We start from the raw sequence: 26,070 nt of genomic DNA on the forward strand, positions 1-26,070 counted from the left end.
CGAAGACAAGGTCGTGCATGTGATAGGCTGGGTAGCTAGAAGTCAATACCTTTGGCTGTATTTAAGTGTTGCAAAGCAGTCGACACGGGCCTGTTTTCTTTGGGGTTGATCCCAGATGTAGGGGATGTGGTATTAAAACAGCGTGGTTGCAGCGTGGTGTTTGTATTTCAAATAGACCACATACATCTAGCTAGAATGGGATATCTAGCTCCACCTTAGGACGGCAAAAATCAGCGCACACAAAACAAGAACCAGTCCAACGTACTTACAGTATCAATCGCCCTATCAATCTCCACAGCAAAGTGTTCTCCAACAAACACGCTGAGATCTAGGAATGCAGCCGGTCGACATGTGACGCAGCCAGATGCTGCTTCCAGACATTCCGCAATCAAGAATGGATCTGCGACGACCTTGCCACAAGGGCGCTCACGAAGAACATTCCTGGCACGCTCCATAAACTCAATGAACCATGCATTGACTTCGTATATCTTCCCATCAGAAAGAGGCCACGACAGGGGGTGATGAACGCAGTCATCGCATTGGAACCATACCCAGCGTGATGCGAAGCTGGGAAACCAGGAGAAGTCAGCTGTAAGCGAGCATGTAGCAATACTGCATTTTCGGTGGTACTGGAGGAGGCGATGGTAGACGGAGGCGGGGATGTGTTCCAGCTCTTCGATGTAGGGAGTGAAGAAGGGCTGGCGGACTGTATACTTCGCAGCTATACGAGCTTCATCCTCCAAACCATAACGGTATGCGATAGCGAATACGCGCAGCGGCTGATCGTCTAGGAACGCTTGCTGTACAAGCGAGCCCTTGACTTTGTTCATCAACCCCTTCATCCCGAACTTTCTCATCATCTCAAAGACGGCCTGCACATCGTTTAGGCTACTAAGTACAGGATTGGAGAAGGGGTAGCAATATTGCAGCACCCTCTCAGTTGTCTGAGCGTCTTCTTCGAGTTTGATGATGGCGTGATCACCGTCGAGTGTAAGGACGAGTCCTTCAAACGGCGGACATGGAGAGGACGACCCTGACAACAGAAGACGCTTTAAAAGCGGAGATGCAACGGCGAGGAAGATCTTGTGGACAGCAAACTTTGCGTCGTCCGAAGTATGAATGATCAAATCTGCATCTGTGGCATCAAAAGGAGCGCGGAACGAGGAAACTTCGACAGAAAGAGGCGCAGCCCCCACGAATTGGGACATGGAGAAGTTTCTGGAACAGAGTGATCAGAGGGAAATGTAGATAGTAAATCAGACAGGAGAAGATATACCCTTCGTGGTGTGACTCGCGGATATGGCATGGTTTGCACGCCTGATCTTCATGGAGGATCTATTGAGAGTGTAACACTGCTTCACATTATTTGATACGAGTACTTGAGCGAGTCACATGAAAATTGTACAAGTTCACAATCGCCCAGAAGTTGCATTGGCCAATGATCAAAAGGCAAACTGCCGCATGTCGTGGAGCTTTGTTGGGAGCGTGGTAACCGATGAAATTTGAAATACGGTAGGCGACAGTTGGACTGTAGGTTTGATTGAGTTTCCATTAATTCAGCATGGTTCGGTTGAACTGATAAGGTCTCTAAGCAAATCTGCAGCCTGGCAGGCCTCTGGGGCCTGTGCAATGGGGCAACTTGGCGCTCGTCCTAGTAACACTGGAAGTTCCAAAGTTCAAGTAAGTAACTCTTACATAAATACACCTTGCAATTTCCATGATATACGTGGAATTTTGTCATTTTATTTCACCGTAGCTGAGAGCTCAGAGGATGGTTAGAGGCCTGACAATGACAGAGGAGACGAAAAGAGAAAAGCGGCTCGCAGGAACATCCTTTTTCTCTCCCAACGCCGCATGACTGGATATTTCTTTGCAACACTTAGACTTGCCTACCAACTGCCAGCCATCAATTTCGAGTCAGCGTCAAAACGCACGTGAACAAGGCTGACTCGGATATCAGGGATAGTCATGCCTAGACAAAGCTCTTCGCGACCAGATGGAAGCGCTATTCCTCCAACCTCTGCGGGAGCTTAGGTTCAGACTGCGCGAGTGTCCGCTTTTGACACTCGTTGTTGATACCCTTGATGAATGCACACCAGAATTCCTCGATCAATCCACATTCGACTCCCTCTATGAAGACAAATTCGAAAGCGAGCTTGCCGAACTCATCTGGGATCCCGCTTGCCCAATCTCTTCACAATCCTGATATGCCTGTGACTGATATTAATATTCTAATCACCAGTCTGATGAAGTCGTCTATCCTTACTTGGAGCATTCATTCAAAAAGCTGTGAATTCGCTGCTCCACTTTCCTGCACCGGCAGTCAACGAAGGGTAAACTTGAGTAGCTGACGATCCGAGCTGGCAGGTGTTTCATCGTGGTGTCTACAATGCTGAATTTATCGATTGACACAATGGTCCCCGTGACCAGCTTTAGCTCATGCTCGAGCTAACGAGCAAATTACTACCAGGAACGGAAGTGTACAAGTGATATGACCGTGACTGCAGTTTCCTTCAAGTACGATGTCTCATATCTGCGGTCTTGCTTCACTATTTTATGTGAAGGCAAAAAACTTGCAGAAGTGCGTGTTTGTTCACAATGGTTTCCCAGACTCGTGTTAACCTGACCTGCACATTCAGTACCATTTCTTTGAAGCTCTGGTGACATCTCAGTACTCAGTAACGAACCAGTCTGAAGCTGGCAGATCTGTGTAACATGCACTCACTGTCTTGTCATCGCACATTGATTGCTTGCTGTCACATTTTACAGTACCACGGAAAGTAGTTTTGTATTTTTCTCTCCTTCAACAGATTCAGATCATCTGCCGCATATATAAATAAGACCGTATTTCTTGGTCCTTCGCTAAGTACATGTTTTTATGATCATAAGACCATCGAAAAGAACATGTCATGGAGATTCACTTGTCCCAATTGAAAGTAGGAGTAAGATGCCCTTGTACTGCATTACTGAAGACAAGACACTCTGATTAAATAAAACGAACACGTTACAGGCATACCTATGTCCGAAGACTCAAGAACATGGGAACGTAGATCATGACACAGACTCAATTACAAGGCATGAACTCCCCGATGCTCTGAATACTGCGGCGGAAGTTCAACTAAACCATTGACGTCTGGTACAACATCATCAGCGTCGGTATGCACAATGATTTGAGTAGGAGGTTGGTAGATTGGTTGACCGGCCGCCGTCGCGGCTGTTTGCGCGCTAGCCGGCGCCATAGACTGACTACCAGATGCTCCATACACAGCTAAGTTGTCTGTGTTAGGGCCCTGACGGGAATTTTGTGTCTGATTGAAAGGTTTGGGAAGGTCCCTAGCCGTCAAGTCGGCGGCAGGCGCATTAACAGGGTTTGGTTGGGATTCATATTGAATAGGTGGACCAACGTAGCTAACAGGACCTGTCTCCCGTGGTAATGGCAATGGCGTTTCAGTGATGGTATTCATTCGTCTGTCAACAGATGGCATAGTAGCCGAACTTCGAGCGTCTCCATACGCAGCAAAGTCTGCGTTTGAGCTTTGACGTGAATGCAGTGTGGGACGGTCGCTAGCTGCAAAGTTCCCGGTAGACGTACTAAGAGGGGGCGATTGGCTGCCGGGTTGAACGGGAAGGTAGCCAACAGGGTATTGTAATGGATAATTCGGTGACATTGGTTGAGACATTTGGTTGTAAGCGGATGACATGGTCGAACTTTGAGAGTCCGTGTTGGAGTGCTGGCGCGAATGTTGTGTCCGGTTGAATGATGAGGCAGGGGTGCCAACTGCGAAGTTGCTCGTGGACGAATTGGTCAAGTCTGATTGAGTTGTCAGGCTGGGTTGAATGGGTTGGGTATGGTAGCTGAGGGGATTTGTATTGTGAGGGAAAGGGGATTGTGGCGGAACGTCACTATAAGAGCTGGCTTCGTATTTTGGATCTGTGTGCTGCATTCGACGTGGATGACTTTGTGTAGAAGACTGAACGTCCGGAGAGGGAGACGCTCTCCGTTTACGCCACAAGCACACGCCGAGGATGACCGATGCAATAAGGACAGCCCCACCGCCACCGCCCGCTGCGCCTGCAATAAGAGCAACATTGCTGCTTGATGAACTACTTGTTGGACTTGGACTGCTTGAACTGCTTGAACTGCTTGAACTAAATGTCGGTGAAACCGTGGACGTGGCCGATATGCCTGCAGTGGACGGGGCCGATATGCCTGCAGTGGATGACGGCGAGTTGGCGCTCAGGCACGAGGAATTACTCGACCCTGATACCTGCTCGATCCCAGAGACACCACCTTGCGTGCCTGTAGAGTCGGTGACAAAATACATGAGGTCCGTCCCTGCGTTAACCTCTATGGCGAAGGTAAAAGAGCTATCCACGGAAATAAATTCCACTAGTTGTCCGCCAGGAATAAGTTGCTGTAGCAAGATAAGTAGATTGTTCTGATAGAATTGAAGATGATCTGACCACAATAGTAATGGGCAGGACTGGACTACTATCAATGGTCGAAATGGTCAATTGACTGCAGTAGTAGTAGGTCAGTGCCACACAAGTAGGCGAACCAAACTTACCTGCATTGAATCAGTGGGGGTGGCGGCGAAAACGTAAACTCGAAAAGAGGTGACGCAGCTGCAGTGTTGCAGTTGATATTTGTAATCTGATTTCCAACAATTAGTTGATTTGTCGTCCCACCCGAACCAAATCCGGTGGCGTCAGACATAGTGAGTAGAAACGATGTGTTCGTCGACAACGGCAATGGAGATATTGAATAAGAGCCTTTGCCATTGGTGAAGGTCGATGATGGTACAGAATAATTCCAATACATTTGATAAGACTGGAAAGCACAAAGATTAGCGCGCAATCGATGCGCTTGAGACGATAGTGCCAACGAACGGGAGTTAAGAGTATCTCAAATGGTGCTTGCCCACCTGACGGCCCCGATGAAGTTCAGCGGGAGCGCATAAAATGTACTAGTCATGTACTTACCAGTCCATGAAACAGTGAGAGGGTCGCACTGAGTGGGAGTCCCAACAGTCACACTGAACGTGGCACGCGCAACAGAGAGACAAGGAGCAATATACGCAAAGAAGCGAACGAAGTGCATACTCAAGGAATGAGGAAGAGACGCAGGTGCAGTCAAGGGATATCTTGAAAAAGGGAATCGGGGCAAACTCAAGGTGAGGGGAACTTGCGTCCTAGATAACGCTGACCCGGTGAGAATCGATCAATACATTATAGCCCAATCAACGAAATACTCCTGGACAATATCACAAACCTGCCGCAAGGCTGTTCGTGATCATTGACATTGACACTACGCCGACATCGGATTCTTCCATTCGCAAGTTTACTTGAGCCCCGAAAAATAACTTTCGATGCTTGAAACACGGTAGCAAGAACGAGGACTGGAGTCGTGCCCTACGCATTTCATAGAATAAGTAGAAAGAGGTAGATGGATGACTGACGTACTCATAAACCCAGGTATTTAGTGCTGTAATTCAAGTGTCGTCGGATAGTCGATGGCCAAATATAACATGCTTTTGATTGACGCGCGACACCGCATTCCGACGTCGTGGCCAGCCAAGAGTGGCTATACATGAAGGATATGGCAATGGTGTGTAGATCACCGTGCCGGTGCCAGGGGTATCTATTGGGGTATGAGGAATGCATGCACCAATTCAATCGGTCTATTCAAGGAGTGTGCGGTACCAGGAGGTTCACGGAGTTCCACACACCCCTACCCCTGCGTAACTTAGTAAGAGCATTTTCCCTCGGATCGGTACCTAGTTCAGGCCTCAGGCACCGCCTAAACACTGTTAGACGCTTGTCCAAAAGACTCCCACGTTAGTGGGAAGAGGACGGATCCAAATCCCAAGGCACCTATACGGGTCTGGGAGTATATGGGTGACCGTGCTGAACAATAACGAAAATCAATGTTTTGCATAGAAAGTAGCGTAGTTGTCACACAAGTGAGGGACCAGGCATTTTACTGATGAGCTCCGAGGGGATAATCCTGCCTAGACAAAGCTCTTCGCGACCAGATGGAAGCGCTATTTCTCCAACCTCTACGCCGGGGAGCTTAGATTCAGACTGCGCGAGTGTCCGCTTTTGACATTCGTTGTTGATACCCTTGATGAATGCACACCAGTCAATCCACATCCGACTCCCTCTATGAAGACAAATTCGAAAGCGAACTTGCCGAACTCAGATCTGGGATCCCACTTGCCCAATATCTTCATAATCCTGATATGCCCGTGACTCATATTAATATTCTGATCATCAGTCGCTCGGATGCTATATCTGTGAAGCCATACAGAACGAGAATGCGCGCCTGTGGCTGTGCAAGCTATCTTTGGAAAGGGTGAGCCACCATCTCGCTAGATTGCCCAGATGTTAACGGAGTCGTCCATCTTTATTCGAGCATTCCTTCAGAAAGCTGTGAAGTCGCTGTTCCACTTTCCTGCACCGGCAGCCAACTAAGGATAAACTCGAGTAGCTGACGATCCGAACTGGCAGATGTTTCATCGTGGTGTCTACAATGCTGAATTTATCGATTGTAATTTGACACAATGATTCCTGTGACCAGCTTTAGCTCGAGCTCGAGCTAACGAGCAAATTGCTACCAGGAACGGAAGTGTACAAGTGATACGACCGTACCCTCCCCACATGCGCTGACCCCAAGTGGGCATACATGTATTTGTTTGTTGTCGCTGCCCTTGCGGACCCGCTGCCAAACTCACAAATCTCGACTTCTTGGCCTTGGTGAGGGCAGGGATGCAGAGACAGCATTGGCGCATTTATAGGTCTGTCATGAATATTCCTACTAACAGCAGTCTCCCCGTGAATACCTACTACTGTTCCGTTCGTGACTATGTTTCTAGCCCCTCTGACTGCAGCTTCCCTCAAGTACAATGTCTCACATCTGCGGTCTTCCCTCACTATAAACTTGCAAAGGTATGTGTTTGTTCACAATGATTTCCCAGACTCGTAACCTGACCTGCACATTCAGTACCATTTCTTTGAAGCTCCGGTGACATCCGAGTCTCAGCACACAGTAATCAGTCCGAGTCTAAAGCTGCCAGATCTATTTAACGTGTCACACTCACTGTTTTGTCATCGCACATTGATTTCTTGCTGTCACATTTTACAGTACCACGGAATGTAGTTTTGTAGCTTTCTCTCCTCCAGCAGATTCAGATCCTATACCGCATATATTAGAAATGAGACCGTATTTTCTGGTCCGTACATGTTTTTATAATCATAAGACGCTCGAAAAGAACATATCACGGAGGTTCACTTGTCCCAATTCAGAGTAGGAGCAAGATGGCCTCGTACTTCATTATTGAAGACAAGACACTCAAATTAAATTAAATCAACACGCTACAGGCATACCTATGTCCGAAGACTCTAGAACATGGGAACATAGGTCATGACGCAGATTCAGATTACAAGGCATGAACTCCCCGATGCTCTGAATACTGCGGCGGAAGTTCAACGACGGCTGGTACAACATCATCAGCGTCGGTATGCACAATGATTTGAGTAGGAAGTTGGTAGGTTGTTTGACCGGCCGCCGTTGCGGCCGTTTGCGCGCTAGCCGACGCCATAAATTGGCTGTCAGATGCTCCGTACACAGCTAAGTTGTCTGTGTCAGGGCCCTGACGAGAATTTTGTTTCTGATTGAAGGGTGTGGGAGGGTTGTTAACTGCACCCTTTCCGGCAGAGGTAGAGACTGATTGGGATCCGGGCTGAACGGGTGGAGCAAGATAGACAAGGTTTGTCTTCTGTGGTAATGGCGATGCTGGTCGAGCCCCTGCAGCCACATGCTCGACGGGTGCCATATCTGACATTCGAGCGTCTCCATAGACAGTCAAGTCTGTGTTAGAGCTCTTGTGCGAAGGCTGTGTCTGATTGAAGGCTGTGGGAAGGTCCCTAGCCGCCAAGTCTGCGGCAGCCGCATTAATAGGGTTTGGTTGGGACCCAGGTTGAATTGGAGGACCAAGGTAGCTGACAGGACCTGTCTCCCATGGTAATGGTAATGGCGTTTCAGTGATGGTACTCATTCGTCTGTCAACAGATGACATAGCAGCAGAACTTCGAGGGTCTCCATACACAGCAAAGTTCTGCGTTTGGGCTCTGGTGTGAATGTAGTGTCTGATTGAACGGTGTACGGACGATCGCTGAATGTGAAGTTTCCGGTAGACGTATTAAGAGGGAGTGATTGGCTGCCGGGTCGAACAGGTGGAGGGTAGCCAGCAGGGTATTGTACTGGGTAATTCGGTGACATTGGTTGAGACATTTGGTTGTAAGCGGATGACATGGCCGAACTTCGAGCATCCCCGTAAACAGGAAAGTCTGTGTTAGAGCTCTGGCGCGAATGTTGTGTCTGGTTGAATGACGAGGGAGGGGTGCCAACTGCGAAGTTGCCCGTGGACGAATTGGTCAATTCTGATTGAGTTGTCAGGCTGGGTTGAATGGGTTGGGTATGGTAGCTGAGGGGATTTGTCTTGTGAGGGAAAGGGGATTGTGGTAGAACGTCACTATAAGAGCTGGCTTCGTATTTTGGATCTGTGTGCTGCATTCGACGTGGATGGCTTTGTATAGAAGATTGAATGTCCGGAGAGCGAGACGCTCTCCGTTTACGCCACAAGCACATGCCGAGTATGACCAATGCAATAAGGACTGCCCCACCGCCACCGCCCGCTGCGCCTGCGATAACAGCAACGTTGCTGTGTGATGAATTATTTGATGGACTACCTGATGGACTGCTTGATGGACTGCTTGAACTAGATGTCAATGAAGCCGTGATCGTGGCCGACATGCCTGCAGTGGATGACGGCGAGTTGGCGCTTAGGCACGAGGAATCACTCGACCCTGAGACCTGCTCGATCCCAGAGACACCACCTTGTGTGCCCTGAGAGTCGGTGACAAAATACATGAGGTCCGTCCCCGCGTTAACGTCTACCACGAAGTTAAAAGGGCTATTCACGGCATTAAACACGACTGGTTGTCCGTCAGGAATAAGTTGCTGGGGCAAGATAAGTAGATTGTTTTGATAAAATTGGAGATGATCTGACCACAACGGTAATGGGCGGGACTACAGAACCAGTGGTCGAAATGGTCAATGGACTGCAGTAGTGGTAGGTCAGTGCCACAAAAGTAGGCGAACCAAACTTACCTGCATTGCGTCAGTGATGTTGACGAAAACGAAAACGTGAAAGGAGGTGTCTGAGGTGTAGTGTTGCAGTTGTTATTTGTAGTCGGATTCCCAACAGTTAATTCGTTTGTCGTCCCACCCGTACCAAATCCGGTGGCGTCAGACATAGTGAGTAGAAACGATGTTCCCGTTGACAACGATAATTGCGATATTGAATAAGAGCCTTTGCCATTGCTGAAGGCTGATGGTGGTACAGAATAATTCTGATACTCTCCAAGAGACTGGAAAGCACAAAGATTAGCGTGTGATCGATGCGCTTGAGACGATAGCGCCAACGAACGGGAGTTAAGATTATCTCAAATGGTGCTTGGCCACCTGATAAAGTTCAGCGGGAGCGTATAAAATGTACTATATGTGCTCACCAGTCCATGAAATGGCGAGAGGATCGCATTGAGTGGGAGTCCCAACAGTCACACTGAACGTGGCACGCGCAACAGAGAGACAAGGAGCAATATACGCAAAGAAGCGAACGAAGTGCATACTCAAGAAATGAGGAAGATGGTAAGAAGAGACGCAGGTGTAGTCAAGGGATATCTTGAAAAAGGGAATCAGGGCAGACTCAAGGTGAGGGGAACTTGCGTCCTAGATAACGCTGACCCGGTGAGAATCGATCAACATATTATAGCCCAATTGATGAAATACTGTTGAACAATGACACGAACCTGCCGCAAGGCTGTTCGTGATCATCGGATACTACGCCTCCATCAGATTCTTCCACTCACAAGTTTCCTTGAGCCCCGAAAAAAACCAACTTTGGATGTTTGAAACACGGTAGCAAGAACGAGGACCTGAGCCGTGCCCTATGCATTTCATAGAATAAGCAGAAAGAGGTAGATGGATGACTGACGTACTCATAAACCCAGGTAATTAGTGCTGTAATTCAAGTGTCGCTGGGTAATCGATAGCCAAATATAACATGCTTTTGATTGACGCCCGACGCCGAATCCTCGGCTCTGACATTCTGTATTCCGATGTCGTCTCTAAGCTGGTGTGGCTCTGAATGGATACACAAAGGATGTGGCAATGGTGTGTAGATCATCACGCTGCAAACGCCGGCGCCAAGGGTGGTCGATTGGGGTGGGGGACGACATGGGGAGGAATGCATCCAAGAGGACACCCTGTGGAAGCATGCGGCACCGACTTGGATTCAAACAATCTATTCAAGTGTGCGCTGTTATCACTCCGCCACCATTCGGCTAAGCCGCGGCGAAAACTAGGTACCAGCGGTGTCCGGGGCCCGACTCCCACGTTAGTGGGAAGAGGGTTTTCTCGACGCCCCAGGCACCTGTACCCTGAGAGTGTATGGGTGACAGCAGGTGACAGCGCTGAACAATAACGGAAATCAATGTCACTGCAAAAAAACATGTAATGCTTCAAAAAATAGTAAGGTAAGGGACCAGGCGTTTTACTGATGGGCTCATCCCATGGATACATTACTGTGATAGCTGAAAGCACCCAGGTCATTCACCCCATGAATATATCCTATTTTCTCAGTCATTACAATATATAAGATGTATCATTATGACGGTATAGACTGCGAGAAGTCTCCCATAATGCCCATGTAAAGTTCCAGGGCCACTCCTGTTCGACTACCAATAAGTATATGATGTTACATTCCCACAGCGCTCGAGTTTCACTTCATCCACCCTACTTTTTCAACTTTGGTCGCGGTGTGCACTCTCACAAGACACCCCAGCACGCCGGGTTAATGGGACGTCAGAGTCCATCTCATGCTGCTCGATCATCGGCGGCGAAGTCCAACACACACAATCTGCGAACGTCGTACTGACATACACGCAGTGATCTTGGGCATGCGTGTCCCAAATGCTGATAATAAGACGGGGCGCGAGAATAAATGGCATTGTATCACTGAAAAGCTCTGAGAGATCCATTGCCGGGGTCTACGAATGTACATGTTAGTTGATATCTGTATAATCTTGGGGGTATCATAGCATACCGGAATATGAGCCCATAATATCACCATCAAGACTTGGTTTGTCAAATTTCTAAGCGAGAATCGATCAACACTTTCAGAACCCATTAGACGAGGAGGAACCTACAGGATAAAGTACATGGTATGATATCGGACAATCATTACCATATAGGCATTAGGCCTCATTTTGTATTCCCTTCGTTCTTTGAAATGTCTCGCGAGGGTGGCAGCGGCGAGAACAACTAGAAAGAGATCATAGCATACAATGGGGATGGATGTATAGATCGCAACCATAGGCCCAATGTTGAAGGAAAATGTGCAGTACTTGTTGCTCGGAGTTTCCAATTCTTTGACTGTGCAACGAGATGACATCAGCTCGCGGCCAATCTGATCTGAGCAAAAATTCACCTGAGAATGCGTGAGGTCGACTGTACAAATAGATATCCGTCCCTATCAAGACGCCGACGATAGGCAAGAATGACCCTACTAGAACATAAAGTAGGAGCTTGGATTGGTTGCATAGTGCGTAAAGGCGCCAGATGAGAATGGCTGCGGATGAAAAATCGGTGCGCACAATGAGTTGCCGATAGCATGACTTACCTTCCGCAAAGCAAAAATATACAGACGTGCCCCATTCTAGTATAACAAGAATGTCGTAGCCTATTACGTGATGAGGGAATCGCAGTTTAGTTTGAAGCGTGAATTATACTTGCAGCTGAATGAGAGAGGTTAATAACAGTTGGGACTTGGCTTTGAAACAAATTTAGTGAAACGTACGGCTTAAACACGGATCAACTTAGAACACTCTGGAGTGCATCGATGTACTCACTGATTCAGGTATATAAAACATTCCTCCCCCTAATGCTAGTCAGCGAAGGACGGCTCCAACGACATAATGTTACATACAGCAGCCCCAAATTCTAGTGCCGGTGTTAACGTGCAATGTCAAGGACACAAGTCACCACGACGTACATTGCAAGGGAAAGACCAAGATATCGAACCTAGCATAGCAAGAAATAATCCATAGACCACAAAACAGTGTGACAGGGCGAACTTACAACAAGATATAGGCATGACATCACTGACCACGGTCTTTTCTGAAGATTCGGTCAATCCTCGGGCTGTTATCATTGCACAAATAGTATGGGGTTGAATACTGACCCAGACATACTTAATCTGCGCCGATAATAACCATGAGTACTCGACTTACAGCAAGAAAGTTCTTTATCACCTCCTTGTCCAAAAGAAGCACTGGATAATCTTTTGCTCAGCAGCAGTGCATGCAAGGTTCACGAAGGCTACTGACGGTACTCATAGGACATCACGGTAAAGAGCGCCACTGGAACTGATATTCAGCATGATGGTTAATTTACAAACCAGTTAAAGGAGCTGACGAACCAGATATACTATCGTTCCACCGGAGACCAGCGATAGCTTCTTGTTCCGACTCGGACATGACAATGATTCACATATAATGGGAATTTGAGATGAATAACAGATAAGTTGGAATGACTTATAAGTTGATGGCGCGTAATTTTCCTTGTCTTGGGATTATCCTGTGAGGACTGCGGTTTTCATTCATGTTCAGACGTCATGTCGCTATCATTGATGCTGTTCTCATTAGTTTGTTATCAAACGAATGATTATCACACCTAATTTAGAATCGCAACTTGCCGCTCGCGCGCACCGCCGCACCACACCGAAACACATCATACATTCAAACGCTCATTTTCGACAAGTACTGTTCCCATGCACAAAGTAATTGACATAGCAAACTTACTTTTCGAACTCATCAACTATGCGCTTCTCGGTCATGCCTTTGAGAAGCTGAATTTAAAGAACGTGTCGAGCGTGTTGCAGCACGGATGTGGTGCAGCAGTAGCACTGGGACCTGGGTTTGCAACACTCTCCAGCCAACCACAGCTGACTGGCGCTCATCAAGAACACGATCATCAATTTTTATGGCATAATTTGAAGGCTTCCTGTGGTTACGATAAGGACGACGCCCGGGTTTTCGTCTATTTCATTTCTGTTTGTACTAGGTGCTGTCTTCACCGCACATCAATCATGGAAGGCTGTGCCAGATTGATGCATCCACATCTCATCAACCGCATGCTGCAAATTGAGCTTGATGCGTCTTGTGTCAGATTCCGCACTTAGCATTTAATATTTACTGGCATCCTTATGATACGATGGGCCGATAACCGAGGTGGAGGGTAAGAAGGTGTGCATATATGTTTAGGACGTGGGTTATTCATCGAAATGTTTATGCAGGTAAGTGATCTGTCTACTTCTCCCTTGTTCTACATATCCAACGTTTCTGTCATGTCGATATAAGCTCCTCCCGTTGAATAATCTCCGAGGTCCTGTTATGCTCGGGGAGACTGCCAATGCTTATCAAGAGCATCGAGACAGCAAGCTTTTTTCGGAGGCTCGCATCATGCCTGGGCCTTTTTTAGACCAAGTTTTGCATCGCTTTTCATCGAGGGGTGCGCATTGGCAGCTGTATGGCATGGGTGAGTTAGTCTCTCAACTCGTCCTATTCTGATGACGTGCCAACAGCCTTTGGTCCTTCTTATACAATCAAGAGTCCTAGGATGTGAACGTTGCTGAGGCTCGTCAATCAAGTTTTACATCAGCCTGTACGATCTGAAGAACAACACATCATGCTTCATGCGGTCGTATCAGCACACCCTCATGTCCTTTATTAGCGCTGTTTGGATCTAGTGATGACATTGTATCTTCACTGTATGTCACTCAACCAGGCTATCTCTGGCTGTGCAAACTGATGCCCTGTCAGCACCTCACCAACTCCACGATACAGGTCGAAGATTTTGCACTCACCGTTGTTGACAACCTTATGATACGAAAGCCCGATAACCGAGGCAGAGAGCGAGAAAGTGCGCATGAAGCGACAGATGGCCCGACGAGGACGTGCAGGGATGGTAGACATTGAGATATGTGCTCGTACACGGGTAAAGCGTGAGTTATCTGTTTTGCTTCGTGTGGATTTCTTTGTGACGGTGGAACGGGCACAGACTGCAAGGGAACCCAAGGCCAGACCTCTATGGCGGGAGGCTGCGGCTCTATCTATCAAGGACCGACTACGACACGCCGCAGGACTACCGACTGGACTGCTCCTGCACCAGGACCCCTGGCACTCCCGACCTGATCTGTAGGATTGGCTTTTTTACCCCTTTGCCCTTCGCCTCGAATTCGCACCTTTAATGAATAAATTAGCATTGTGAAAATTGCCTTGCTTGACAAAACTCAATATAGCTAAGCCCTTTCTTTGCGACGTCGTGATCCTGATCTGCCCGTGACCCACATTCTGATTACGAGTCACTCGGAGGTTCATATCTGTGAAGCCTTACAGAACGAGGGTGTGCAAGATATCTTTGGGAAGGGTGCTACAGTCACTATCTCGCTGGATGGTGCAGATATTGACGAAGTCATCTATCTTTATTAGAGCATTCCTTTAGAAAGCTGTGAGTCCCCGTTCCACTTTAGCGCTCTGGCAGCCAACTAAGGGTATTGGCGATCCGAGCTGGCAGACGTTTCATCGCGGTGTCTACAATGATGAAGTTTATCGATGATCGACGCAATGATCCCTGTGACCAGCTTTAGCTCATGCTCGAGCTAACGAGCACATTGCTACCAGGAACCGTGACGGAAGTGTACATCCCCACATGTGCTGATCCCAAGCATACATGCATTTGTCTGTTGTCGCCGCTCTTGTGGATCCTCTGCCAATTTTACAAATCTTTATACCTGGTGGTGGCAGGGACGCAGAAACGGCATTGGCGCAGTTATGGTCTGTCATGGATATTCCTACTGACAGCAGTCTCCCCATGAATCTACTACTCTTCCGTTCGTAAGTATGTTTTCAACCCCCTCTAACTGCAGCCTCCCTCAAGTACAATGTCTCACATCTAGCGGTCTTGCCTCACTGTTTCATGTGAAGGACGAGAAACTTGCAAAGGTGTGTGTTGTTCACAATGGTTTCCCTAGACTCAGTGTTAACCTGACCTGCACGTTCAGTACCATTCCTTTGAAGCTCCGGTGACATCTCAGTACTCAGTAACCAACCAGTCTGAAGTTGCCAGATCTGTTTAACATGCCACACTCACTGTCTTGTCATCGCACGCTGTTTTCTTACTGTCACATTTTACTGTCCCATGGAAAGTAGGTTTGTTTGTTTTTTCTCCTCCAGCAGATTCATATCCTACGCTTCACATATACATGTTAGAAATGAGACCGTATCAAATTAGTAGTCATTCACTAAGTACAAATGTCATTATGGTCATGAGTCGCTCGAAAAAAACAGGTCACAGAAGCCCACCTTTCCCAACTAAAAGTAGGAGCACGATGCCTTTGTACTTCATTTATGAAGACAAGACTCTCCAACGAAATAAAACGAATGCGCTACATGCATACCCATGTCCGAAGACTCAAGAACGTGGGAACATAGTTCATGATGCAGACTCAGGCACGGACTCCCCGATGATCTGAGTACTGCGGCGGAAGCTCAACTAAACCATTGTCGTCTGGCACAACATCATCGGCGTCGGTATGCACAATGATTCGAGTAGGAAGTTGGTAGGCTGTTTGACCTGGCCCCCGTTGCGGCTGTTTGCGCGCCAACCAACGCCACAGGTTGACCTCCAGATGCTCCGTACACAGCTGAACTGTCTGCGTTAGGGCTCTGACGGGAATTTTGTGTCTGATTGAAGGGTGTGGAAGGGTTACTAAGTGCGACTTTGACAGCAGAGGTAGAAATTGATTGGGATCCAGGTTGAACAGGCGGTGTAATGTAGACAGGGACTGTCTTGCGTGGTAATGGCGATGCTGATCGAGCCCCCGCAGCCATATGCTCGACGGGCGTCATATCTGATATCCGGGCGTCTCCATAAACAGCAAAGTTTGTGTTAGAGCTAGGCTGTGTCTGATTGAAGGCTGTGGGAAGAAGGTCCCTGGCCGTCAAGTCGGCGGCAGGCGCATCAACAAGGTTTGGTTGGGATCCAGATTGAATGGGTAGACCAAGGTGGCTAACAGGATTTGTCTCCCATGCTTCAGCAACGGTAGTCATTCGTCTGTCAACAGATGACATAGCAGCCGAACTTCGAGCGTCTCCATACGCAGCAGAGTCTGCGTTAGAGCTTTGACGTGAATGCAGTGTGGGACGGTCGTTAGCTGCAAAGTTCCCGGTAGACGTACTAAGAGGGGGTGATTGGCTGCCGGGTCGAACGGGAAGGTAGCCAGCAGGGTATTGTGCTGGGTAATCTGCTGACATTGGTTGAGACAATGCAGCCATTCGGTTGTAAGCGGACGACATGGTCGAACTTCGAGCATCCCCGTAGACAGCAGAGTCTGCGTTGGAGCTCTGGCGCGAATGCTGTATCTGGTTGAATGATGAGGGAGGGGCGCCAGCCACGAAATTGCTCATGGACGAATTGGTCAAGTCTGATTGAGTTCCTAGGCTGGGTTGAATGGATCGTGTATGGTAGCTGAGGGGGTTTGTCTGGTATGGGAAAGTGAATGGTGACGGAATGTCACTATAAGGGCTGGCTTCGTATTTTGGATCTGTACGCTGCAGATGGCTTGTTGTCGGAGACTGAACATCCAGGGAGCGAGACGCTCTCCGTTTACGCCACAGGCACATGCCGAAGATGACCAATGCAATAAGGACCGCCCCTCCACCACCCACCGCGCCTGCGATAACAGCAACATTGCTTTGTGATGGACTACCTGATGAACTGCTTGATGGGCTGCTTGAACTAGATGTCGGTGAAGCCGTGGACGTGGCCGATATGCCTGCAGTGGATGATGGCGAGTTGGCGCTCAGGCACGAGGAATTACTCGACCCTAAGACCTGCTCGAACCCAGAGACACCACCTTGTCTGCCCTCGGAGTCGGTGACAAAATACACGAGGTTCGTTCCCTGGTGAACGTCTACAACCGAGGTAAAAGTGTCGCTATTCGAATTGAATACGACTGGTTGTCCGCCAGGAATAAGTTGCTGTGGCAAGATAAGTAGATTATTTTGATAGAATTGGTGATGATCTGACCACAATAGTAATGGGCAGGACTGCACCACTATCTGCCACAAAGGTAAACTGACTGCAGTAGTGGTAGGTCAGTGTCACAAGAAGTAGGTAAACCAAACTTACCTGCATTGCGTCAGCGGGAGTGGCGACAGCTGGAACGTGTAAGGAGGTGACAAAACTGCAGTGCTGCAGTTGTTATTTGCAACCGTATTCCCCACAATTAATTGGTTTGTCGTCCCACCCGAAGCAAATCCGGTGGCATCAGACATAGTGAGTAGAAACGATGTTCCCGTCGACAACAACAATTGCGATATTGAATAAGAGCCTTTGCCATTGCTAAAGGCTGATGCCGGTACAGAATAATTTTGATACGGTTCCAAGGACTGGAAAACACAAAGATTAGCGCGCGACCGATATGCTTGAGACGATAGCGCCAACGAACGGGAGTTAAGAGTATCTCAAATGGTGCTTGCCCACCTGACAATCCCAATAAAGTTCAGCGGGAGTATATAAAATGTACTAGATATGCGCTTACCAGTCCATGAAATGTTGAGAGGATCGCATTGAGTGGGAGTCCCAACAGTCACACTGAACGCACGCACAACAGAAAAACAAGAAGCAATATACGTCCAGAAGCGAACGAAGTGCATACTCAAGAAATGAGAAAGATGGCAAGAAGGGATGCAGATGTAGTCAAGGGATAGACTCGAGGTGAGGGGAAATTGCGTCCTAGATAACGCTGACCCCAGTCAGAAAATTAATCACTAATCAGTGAAATGCCGTTAGACAATGACATGAACCTTCCGCAAGGCTGTTCGTGATTGACGCTCAGGCTGCACCGCTTTCGGATTCCCCCACTCACAAGTTTCCTTAAGCCCCCAAAAAACGACTTTCGATGTCTGAAACACGGTAACAAGAATGAGGGCTTGAGTCGTGCCCTATGCATTCCATAGAATAAAAAGAGGTCACACAGAAAGAGCAGATTGGTGACCGTGACGTACTTATGAACCCAGGTACTTATTGCCGTAATGAGTGTCGCTGGGCGGTCGATGGCCAAATATAACATGGTTGTGATTGACACGTGACATTCCGCGTTCCTATGTCGTCTCAACGCTGGCCAGCCAAGAGTGGTTCTGAGTGGATGCTCAAAGGATGTGACAGTGGTGTGCAGATCACCGTGCCGCAAACGCCAGCATCAGCGGTAGTATATTGTGGTGGGCTCGACTCATCAGAGAGGAATGCATCGAGGACACCCTGCGGAGGCAGCCACCAATTCAAATGGGTTTCCTGCCAAGCCATCGATTTTCGGCATGGGTTATGGCATTGGGAAGGCTGTGTTAATGTGAGTGCCGAGCGAGAAACGGTGCGGTGCTAAGAGCCTCTCTCATCCCAACAGCTAAACTTTTTCAAGGAGCCGTTGCCGTGGACAAACAAACGCCAAGCGTTATTCTGACTGTGGACGGCATGGGGACATAGAGTCGGTATTATGAAACCAAAGTGAAGATATAAAGAACGAACAAAAACCATTCGAGCTCTGATGAGCAATAAGCCACAAGATTCAGACAAGAATGTGGTGGCAGACTTCCCCATACCGCAACCTTTGAAAACTCCTCGCATCCACCTCCATAGACGAATGCTTCGCCTTCATCAACGCAACTCGGGGCGCCAAGGACCACAGAGCCGCTTCAGAGAAGGGGCTCGTCGTATCCAGAACGTCCTTCTCACTCAGGCCCGCGAGCTCCGGTGACGAGGGCGGTGTAGTATGCAACGTGATGTACGAGTGTTCACAGAAATCACAAAACTGGGTAGTCGACATAGAGGTTTCTTGGGCCAAAGGAGATGGAGATGAATTGAGGGCCGTCTGTGGCGACTTGCAAGACCAGTAGATCGACTGATCACTAGGAGATGATCTCGTCAAAATGGGCGTAAGAGGATTCTCCTCAATATTGGCAGACTACGCCTATGGAGTGAGCACAGTTCACACGACTCACTAAAGGTGTACCAACCTTGAGCGCTTTTGCAACAGTCAGTCCCCCACGCCGGCCAATAGCCTGTGGAGATAGGTGTTGAGGGCTCTTGGGGGATACGGGGATAGCTGCGACTTGCTTCGGCCAGCGGTCATGGAGTACCTGGAGTAGCCGTGGAATGACAATACACCGTGGCTGGCGGAGAAACCGACTGTCCTTATCAGGTCGTTTGAGATAACCGCGGATGTACAGTTCTTCTCTGACAACTTCACTTGCTAAGGGTGCGAGATTGGGGACGTGGATGCTACGTCAATATACGTAAGCATGAGAGAAAACAACGCAGAACAGAGAGATACAGACTACTCGTCCGCAGTGACGAAGGTGTCGTCCGCATCTGTCGTTGCCAACGAACTAACAGAATGGATGATTATGATAGTCTCCGGGGCATCAGACAGAAAGTTGTACGACGGTTGGACACAGTTCGGCGGGGGGAATCCAGGTTTCCTGCACGCAATTGTGCAGATTTTCGTGAGGTATCGCATCGCAGTCTCGCCAGGTCGGTAGTTCGAGTTCATAGCCTCCTGCTTACATTGGCGGGCCACCTGGGGTAAGGAAAAGACCTCAGATGTTCCAAGAGTCAAGTCGGACAGCGAAATACAAGCTGGCGGGGCACCATTCGCAGAGAGGGATCCGTGCTTCCCAAACGAAATAGTGCAGAATGATCTGATCTTTGTGAGGAATCGCATCGCATTCGTGCCAAGTTGATAGTTCGAGTTCACAGCTTCCTTCTGCTTGCGTTGATGGGCCACCTGGCGTAAGGTTAAGAGCTCCGTTGTCACAAGAGTTGGATTAGACAGCGAGATGCAAAGGTGATTGCGAATGATTGGAAGGTGGTCAATATTGATAAGATCGCTGGGTGGATAGTAAGTGTCCGAAGGCATTCTCGCCGTGTATAACTTAAGATAGATGAAAGACAGGCGAGGGCGGTTGTGGAAGTACGCTTCACAGTGGCGGGTATGGTAGAAATATAGTTTTGACTTGAGCAGGAAGTACAGCTGAGGAGGTAAGTAGCATAACGATCGGCTGACCTGATTGTCCTCGGACATGGAGGCTGACTGGAGATTTGCACCACAGATTATCGACCTAGATCGGTCAACCTTGCATTGGTCACACTTCCTACATCACTGCTTCGTTCAATGAGACTGTGCGCCTGTGCAGCATCAAGTTACACGAGCAGATAGAACCATCAGGATCTTCGGGACCACAGTCAAAATCCACACAGTGGTGCATTGGTTGGTACAGGGTTCGGTTGCGGGTTTGGACAGTCGCCATGGATTGACGATAGTGGCCCAAGGGTAGGGATTTATTAAGGACGTTCAAGGTTGGGGCCGTCGGGCGTGTCCGCAGTGCGCACACACTACTACTATCAATTGACCCCCTAGCCCATGCACCCCCCACTAAAAACGGTAACCTTAGATAGTCGGACGTGCACAGCGCCGTTAAGCTTGTTGAGAATTGACTGCTAAACTTAAGCAGTCCTAAACCCTCTGCTCAACGTAACCCTTTCCGCACATATGGTGTGTACAGGAAGTTGATTTTTTCTCATATATCATATATCACGTGAACATTCGATTTTGAATTGACCAAGTACTTGTACGCGACATGTCTAAACAAAGCATTCTACTATGGGCAAGGTGTAGGACGACGAGGTTTAGGAATGCTGCATTAGCAGACAATTCGCGATAAGTACTAGAACTGTAACTACTGTTCGGCGCTACACGCCGCAAAGTTAGGTTACCATTTTCAATGGGGGTGCATGGGCGGTGGGCGTGTGTGCCCAACTTTGGACGGGCGACTTGAAGAGTCAGAGATATGACCACATGAGAATCTTGATATGGTTAGCACTACCAGCAATTCATATCAGTTTCATGTCGCGTCATAAGCCCTGCTTTCGAAACGTGTCTACATCCTGTTTAGTCTATTCTCCAATCGACAACGTTCGGAAGCCGACCGTAAGTGGGAACTCATTATGATAACAAGACCACTGGAGTACGGCACGAGAGACACTTACAGAGGCATAAGGACTCGGATGAGAAATTGAATAATGAGCGCAGCTTGTGCGTTCTGAGATCTGAGAGCCGGATAAGCGATAATATAAGCGATGTATGGTGCCATGGGCCGGGCGCACTGCATATTATCACAGCCTGCAGGGAAACTCGTTCGGTAATCCGTGACCTGTACGTAACGTGCTCATCGCTTCCGGTCTGAGGCCGGCCCATCGGAATTGCAAATCACAGCGAGGCATGTCTCAGAGGAGAGTACTAGTGTCGTATCATTCAGTGGTTGCTTTTGTGAAAATCATACGTTATAGAAGAATGAATGAGATATTATAGCAAGTCTCACCGTACTTGTCTGCGTCAACCGTCACCTTGAATCAGTCCTCAAGAGATGATAAATACCATGACAAAGTGCCAGCTCAAGCCTCGACTTTCGACAGCGCTTGGAAAGTACTCGGAGCAGAAGAGGAAGGTGATCGCCGCCAGCAGGGTTTTTTTTGTGAAACACGCCATATAGTGAATCGTACCATAAAATTTCCAAAGAAGATCAATTGAACGTTATATTATTTTCGGTCATGCAACCCGGCTATTATGATTATGACTATATAACCTCTTCCCCTTACCTTCATATCCACAACCCATTTCTTGTCCTTTCAATCCAATACTACACAAATGGCCATTCCTCCTGCTTCCTCAGTCTCCTCCGAGCAGCAAATCCCTCGTCCAAAGGATGTCGGTATCCTTGCGGTGGAGGTCTACTTCCCCCAAAGGGTAATATTTCTATCAGTTTTATGATACATGGCAATCATATCTCATCTTACGTCATTTCAGTGCATATCTGAGGCTGACCTCGAGGTCTTTGATGGTGTCCCAGCAGGAAAGTACACCATTGGTCTCGGCCAGGAGTACATGGCTTGCTGCGATGACCGGGAAGACATTAACTCCTTTGCTCTCAATGGTATGCATCACCCTGTCACTGCATGCGTTGTCATTCATGTCTTGTTCCTCCCAGCTGTTGCCGGTCTTCTTGAGCGTTATGACATCGACCCCAAGTCCATTGGTCGCATTGACGTCGGAACTGAAACTATCATCGATAAATCAAAGTCTGTGAAGACTACCCTCATGGACCTCTTCTCCGAATCTGGTAACTTCGACATCGAAGGTATCGATTCCAAGAACGCATGCTATGGTTCCACTGCTGCGCTCTTCAACGCAGTTAACTGGGTCGAATCCACCTCGTGGGACGGCCGCAATGCTATTGTTGTCGGCGGTGACATTGCTATTTACGCTGAAGGTGCCGCACGCCCAGCCGGTGGTGCTGGTGCTGTTGCCCTTCTCATTGGTCCCAACGCACCTGTCGTCGTTGAACGTACGTCCATTCCATTCAATTTCGGACGTCATGGCTCGTTTCCATGATGCTCCTGCAGTGGTGGTCACAAATCTGATATTCCATTTCTGAACTTACAGCGATACACGGCAATCACATGACAAACACATACGATTTCTACAAGCCCCGATTGGACTCGGAGTACCCCGAGGTCGACGGGCCTGTCTCAGTCACCACCTACACTTCCGCACTGGATGCTGCGTACTCGCGCTTCCGTGAAAAGACCGCCAAAGCTAAGAAGGCTCAGTTCAACGGTTACGCGAATGCCAAGGAATCCCTGACCTCCTTCTCCATCGATGACATCGACTACGCTGTCTTCCACAGCCCATACGGCAAGCAGGTTCAAAAGGGTCTCGGTCGTCTTTTCTACAACGACTTCCTCGCAAACCCCTCCTCATCCTATTTCGCCAATGTCGCTAACCCTGAATCGGTCCTCGCAACCTCATACACCGCTTCCCTCACCGACAAGAACCTCGAGAAAACCTTCATTGGTGTCTCGAAGGCAACATACGCCAAGAAAGTTGAGCCTGGCATGGCCTGCTCGAAACGCTTGGGCAACATGTACACGGGTTCGCTTTACGGCTGCCTTGCCTCTGTCTTGTCTTCTGTTACACCTTCCGAGCTTCTGGGCAAGCGTTTGAGCATGTTCGCGTTCGGTTCTGGTTGCGCTGCCAGCTTCTTCACTCTCCGTGTCAAGGGTGATACGTCAGAGATCCGGGAGAAGATGGATTTACTTGCTCGTTTGGCAAGCATGAAGCTCGTGCCTTGTCAGGAGTACGTTGATGCCCTCACAGTAAGTACAGCATTTGTTCGTGTCGATGCGAGTTAGCTGACGCCCCGCTCCAAGCTTCGCGAGAAAAACCACAATGCAGTGAACTACACGCCAGAAGGTTCCATCGAGAACATATGGCCTGGCACATTCTATCTCGAGAGCGTAGACAGCAAGTTCCGTCGCAAATACGCACGTGCACCCAAGGCATGAGCGACAGCACACTTGGTGTCATCATCTCATGGTCTTGCTTCATGATATCTGTTTCATGATATCCGTTTCGGTTATGACTTGCATTGCATTTAGACGTATATACCTCATCGACGCGCCAGTAGTATCATGATGAAAATGTTGTATATTTAAAGATGTTGAATTACTACGGCGATAATACAATTCATGCGCATAGAGGACAACTCTGAAATCAATATTAATATAGATCGAAAGTGACATCCCCCTCAGTTTCTAAGAAGGGGATTCGAAAGGCTTCTCCAGGTTCATAGGTTTGCCAAATATGTGTGTTTATCACTCAGTTGGCGAAGACGGATCGTTCCATGAAAGCGACGCGTAATTCTGCCCAAGCCATGCCAAAGGATCTGTTCAAGCACCAAGATTAGGGCGAGGGGCCTCTGTGAATCGTGCGCGTGAGTTTGTGACGAACTTGAATGATTACATAATGCAACACATACAAACAACGCGTCAACAAACCCCTTTAATCACATCAGTTACCACTAACTTAAACCACCACCACGTCGAGCAGAAAGTCCACAAGAACCATTAATACCCTTCCGTCGCAGATCGAACTCGAGAGTATGCTCTAATTGACAATTCTGGGTCTTTGAGGCTGAACTCAATTGTAAGGGACTCGAGCCAAAGCGAAAAACGACGTTCATCATGATCGCCCTGACCACAAATCTCGCAAAATCCCTAAGCCGAAGGGTCAGGCGGGACGAGCTCCCCCACAGGGGTACAGGGTACAAGAGGCGATGGGTTTGACTGGCGACGATGGCCGTTACAACAAATTTCGAGCGCGTCCTGTCATTCTACCCTGACTATATGCTACTGAATACCACGCGAACAGGCTATAGCTCCTATCTCTGCTACCAAATATCTCGACCTTACTAAAACGATTCGCGCACAAGATCAAACTGTTGTTGATTACCTACTCGAGTTGGAGATATACTTGTTCTTCTATTCAAAGGAATCTAGAATCTAGAATATTAACACGCCTCAACTCAGTTGCAGATTAAACATCCGTTTCTCCAACGATTTGAAAATGTGTGGCCTATGCGAGATATGATTGGCCAGTTTCTTCGGCATCACAATGCTTATTCCAAGCATCGTCCTGTCATCCAGACGTCAGGCAGAGGTGACGATGACAGTGATGACTTGACTGATAGTGACGACAGCGAAGACGGAGATGATACGGAAGACGAAGATGACACGGAAGACGAAGAAGAAAATGACGGCGATGAAGTAGGTTGCAATTATTCTTACCGTGCAATCCAGTGTGCTAATATTCTATTTTAGTATGATCAGATGGGTCTAGGCCAACTCACCAAATTTCCTAGCAAGCCTAGCAATCACCCCTCAACCAGCGACGCAACGATAGGCACTCGGGTAAGTTCCTGGCCTTTTTTATAGCATTGTCACTCAGCTACATGCCTACTGTTGGCAGAAGTCCAAAAGCAGTCCCGACACTATCGGTAAAGTCCCACAGCATGTCAACAAGAGAAAGCAACCAGCTGTTTGCTTCTTTCGTACTTCTTCTCGTCAGTACCCACATTGATTTCTGTCAGGTTGAAGATCCGGAAGAAGAGTCTCAATTTGTGCTCTCCAAGAAACGTCGTATTGAGGTGCATCTCACTTCTGGTCACAGCTTGCTAGCAAACCAATTTCCTTCAGACCGAAAACTCGGAAGACGAGCCCCCGGTGTCCACTTCAACACTATATACTCTCACTATAACCCTAACCAGTCAGAGCTATTGAAAGGCCGAGAGTCGAAAATCGGATTCACCAACAAGGTAGATTCATGTTAGTTATGCGTACTCAATCATTACGACCTCCGCCTGTCTTGTAGAAGCACACGACACCGGCGAGCACACGAGCCTCGAGGAAACGGACGTGACAACTTCCAACGAGAACAAGGATTCTTTCGGTCTACTTGCACGAACAGTACCAGACAGACTTGCACGGACGCTAGACTTGCGACGGACACTTGTACGCACTCAAATGTAAATTATTCAAGAACGATGCGAAAGGTTACGATGGTATTCAGAAGTTACTAGACGCGTTCACTTAACACTTGCACACACTTGAATGCAATGTTATGCATTCGAGAACGATATGAACTGTTGTGATCGATGGTATTCAGAAGTAGACAGTCGGTTATGAGCTGTACTGTATTCAATTGTCCTATCACTGAACCTCTTGCGCAGTTGATGCAGTGGAGGTGTCATTTACTATCGAAGGCAGCATAATGTCGCTGGACACTCGTCTTATCAAGTTCATTGGCCACACCGTCCAGTGTACCCACTGAAGTGGTCGGTTTCTTTTACACACAAGATAGTACATAGACACACAAAAAACTCGGCCCTGAACTATTTACTTTTGTGTATTACAGAACTTGCTAGGACCCAGGACCAAGAACCAAGGGCTTCAACCACTTCACACTATATCTTTTCCCTCGTCCTGGCAAGAAT

General features: G+C 48.2%; 11 protein-coding genes across 11 annotated transcripts; 3 read left to right on the top strand and 8 right to left on the bottom strand.

Annotated features, from left to right (window-relative positions):
* Window positions 1–179: 179 nt before the first annotated feature.
* On the bottom strand, window positions 180–1,649 carry DFJ58DRAFT_744374 (uncharacterized protein). The gene is made up of 3 exons (XM_041387312.1): window positions 1,277–1,649; window positions 270–1,218; window positions 180–214 (listed from the first exon to the last, which is right to left on the bottom strand). Exons 2-3 carry the CDS (start codon window positions 1,206–1,208, stop codon window positions 191–193), a joined length of 963 nt encoding a protein of 320 aa, XP_041245785.1. The 5' UTR covers window positions 1,209–1,218; window positions 1,277–1,649; the 3' UTR covers window positions 180–190.
* A 1,356-nt stretch (window positions 1,650–3,005) lies between these two features.
* Window positions 3,006–5,591, bottom strand: DFJ58DRAFT_873915 (uncharacterized protein). Its single transcript, XM_041394383.1, has 5 exons — window positions 4,984–5,591; window positions 4,891–4,925; window positions 4,569–4,831; window positions 4,465–4,519; window positions 3,006–4,415 (listed from the first exon to the last, which is right to left on the bottom strand). Exons 1-5 carry the CDS (start codon window positions 5,099–5,101, stop codon window positions 3,069–3,071), a joined length of 1,818 nt encoding a protein of 605 aa, XP_041245786.1. The 5' UTR covers window positions 5,102–5,591; the 3' UTR covers window positions 3,006–3,068.
* Window positions 5,592–7,955: 2,364 nt separating this feature from the next.
* DFJ58DRAFT_269056 (uncharacterized protein) lies at window positions 7,956–9,891 on the bottom strand. Its single transcript, XM_041379576.1, has 5 exons — window positions 9,574–9,891; window positions 9,492–9,526; window positions 9,173–9,432; window positions 9,072–9,123; window positions 7,956–9,022 (listed from the first exon to the last, which is right to left on the bottom strand). Exons 1-5 carry the CDS (start codon window positions 9,689–9,691, stop codon window positions 8,054–8,056), a joined length of 1,434 nt encoding a protein of 477 aa, XP_041245787.1. The 5' UTR covers window positions 9,692–9,891; the 3' UTR covers window positions 7,956–8,053.
* A 930-nt stretch (window positions 9,892–10,821) lies between these two features.
* Window positions 10,822–11,661, bottom strand: DFJ58DRAFT_269103 (uncharacterized protein). The gene is made up of 4 exons (XM_041379578.1): window positions 11,553–11,661; window positions 11,272–11,497; window positions 11,169–11,217; window positions 10,822–11,112 (listed from the first exon to the last, which is right to left on the bottom strand). The coding sequence occupies exons 2-4, from the start codon at window positions 11,436–11,438 to the stop codon at window positions 10,867–10,869; spliced, it is 462 nt and encodes a 153-aa protein (XP_041245788.1). The 5' UTR covers window positions 11,439–11,497; window positions 11,553–11,661; the 3' UTR covers window positions 10,822–10,866.
* Window positions 11,662–12,754, bottom strand: DFJ58DRAFT_269102 (uncharacterized protein). The gene is made up of 9 exons (XM_041379577.1): window positions 12,543–12,754; window positions 12,451–12,483; window positions 12,376–12,395; window positions 12,306–12,320; window positions 12,203–12,241; window positions 12,117–12,145; window positions 12,051–12,064; window positions 11,974–12,002; window positions 11,662–11,923 (listed from the first exon to the last, which is right to left on the bottom strand). Exons 1-9 carry the CDS (start codon window positions 12,598–12,600, stop codon window positions 11,831–11,833), a joined length of 330 nt encoding a protein of 109 aa, XP_041245789.1. The 5' UTR covers window positions 12,601–12,754; the 3' UTR covers window positions 11,662–11,830.
* Window positions 12,755–13,515: 761 nt separating this feature from the next.
* Window positions 13,516–14,316, top strand: DFJ58DRAFT_839854 (uncharacterized protein; the record flags this gene model as incomplete). The annotated part of the gene is made up of 4 exons (XM_041392559.1): window positions 13,516–13,660; window positions 13,856–13,892; window positions 14,017–14,126; window positions 14,183–14,316. 4 exons carry the CDS (start codon window positions 13,516–13,518, stop codon window positions 14,314–14,316), a joined length of 426 nt encoding a protein of 141 aa, XP_041245790.1.
* A 904-nt stretch (window positions 14,317–15,220) lies between these two features.
* On the bottom strand, window positions 15,221–17,855 carry DFJ58DRAFT_778309 (uncharacterized protein). The gene is made up of 5 exons (XM_041389614.1): window positions 17,674–17,855; window positions 17,315–17,574; window positions 17,213–17,264; window positions 15,799–17,163; window positions 15,221–15,773 (listed from the first exon to the last, which is right to left on the bottom strand). Exons 1-5 carry the CDS (start codon window positions 17,839–17,841, stop codon window positions 15,630–15,632), a joined length of 1,989 nt encoding a protein of 662 aa, XP_041245791.1. The 5' UTR covers window positions 17,842–17,855; the 3' UTR covers window positions 15,221–15,629.
* A 416-nt stretch (window positions 17,856–18,271) lies between these two features.
* Window positions 18,272–18,723, bottom strand: DFJ58DRAFT_778314 (uncharacterized protein). The gene is made up of 2 exons (XM_041389615.1): window positions 18,603–18,723; window positions 18,272–18,533 (listed from the first exon to the last, which is right to left on the bottom strand). Exons 1-2 carry the CDS (start codon window positions 18,716–18,718, stop codon window positions 18,299–18,301), a joined length of 351 nt encoding a protein of 116 aa, XP_041245792.1. The 5' UTR covers window positions 18,719–18,723; the 3' UTR covers window positions 18,272–18,298.
* A 26-nt stretch (window positions 18,724–18,749) lies between these two features.
* On the bottom strand, window positions 18,750–20,427 carry DFJ58DRAFT_744378 (uncharacterized protein; the record flags this gene model as incomplete). The annotated part of the gene is made up of 3 exons (XM_041387313.1): window positions 19,519–20,427; window positions 19,198–19,462; window positions 18,750–19,145 (listed from the first exon to the last, which is right to left on the bottom strand). Exons 1-3 carry the CDS (start codon window positions 20,262–20,264, stop codon window positions 18,750–18,752), a joined length of 1,407 nt encoding a protein of 468 aa, XP_041245793.1. The 5' UTR covers window positions 20,265–20,427.
* Window positions 20,428–21,796: 1,369 nt separating this feature from the next.
* Window positions 21,797–23,991, top strand: DFJ58DRAFT_701076 (hydroxymethylglutaryl-coenzyme A synthase C terminal-domain-containing protein). The gene is made up of 5 exons (XM_041383591.1): window positions 21,797–21,986; window positions 22,047–22,173; window positions 22,228–22,584; window positions 22,683–23,395; window positions 23,450–23,991. Exons 1-5 carry the CDS (start codon window positions 21,888–21,890, stop codon window positions 23,582–23,584), a joined length of 1,431 nt encoding a protein of 476 aa, XP_041245794.1. The 5' UTR covers window positions 21,797–21,887; the 3' UTR covers window positions 23,585–23,991.
* A 1,065-nt stretch (window positions 23,992–25,056) lies between these two features.
* Window positions 25,057–25,537, top strand: DFJ58DRAFT_778322 (uncharacterized protein). The gene is made up of 3 exons (XM_041389616.1): window positions 25,057–25,224; window positions 25,274–25,392; window positions 25,449–25,537. Exons 1-2 carry the CDS (start codon window positions 25,090–25,092, stop codon window positions 25,355–25,357), a joined length of 219 nt encoding a protein of 72 aa, XP_041245795.1. The 5' UTR covers window positions 25,057–25,089; the 3' UTR covers window positions 25,358–25,392; window positions 25,449–25,537.
* Window positions 25,538–26,070: the final 533 nt, after the last annotated feature.

The sequence above is a fragment of the Suillus subalutaceus genome (genome assembly GCF_016647625.1).
Source record: "Suillus subalutaceus strain FC151 chromosome Unknown DFJ58scaffold_31, whole genome shotgun sequence".
NCBI lineage: Eukaryota > Fungi > Basidiomycota > Agaricomycetes > Boletales > Suillaceae > Suillus > Suillus subalutaceus.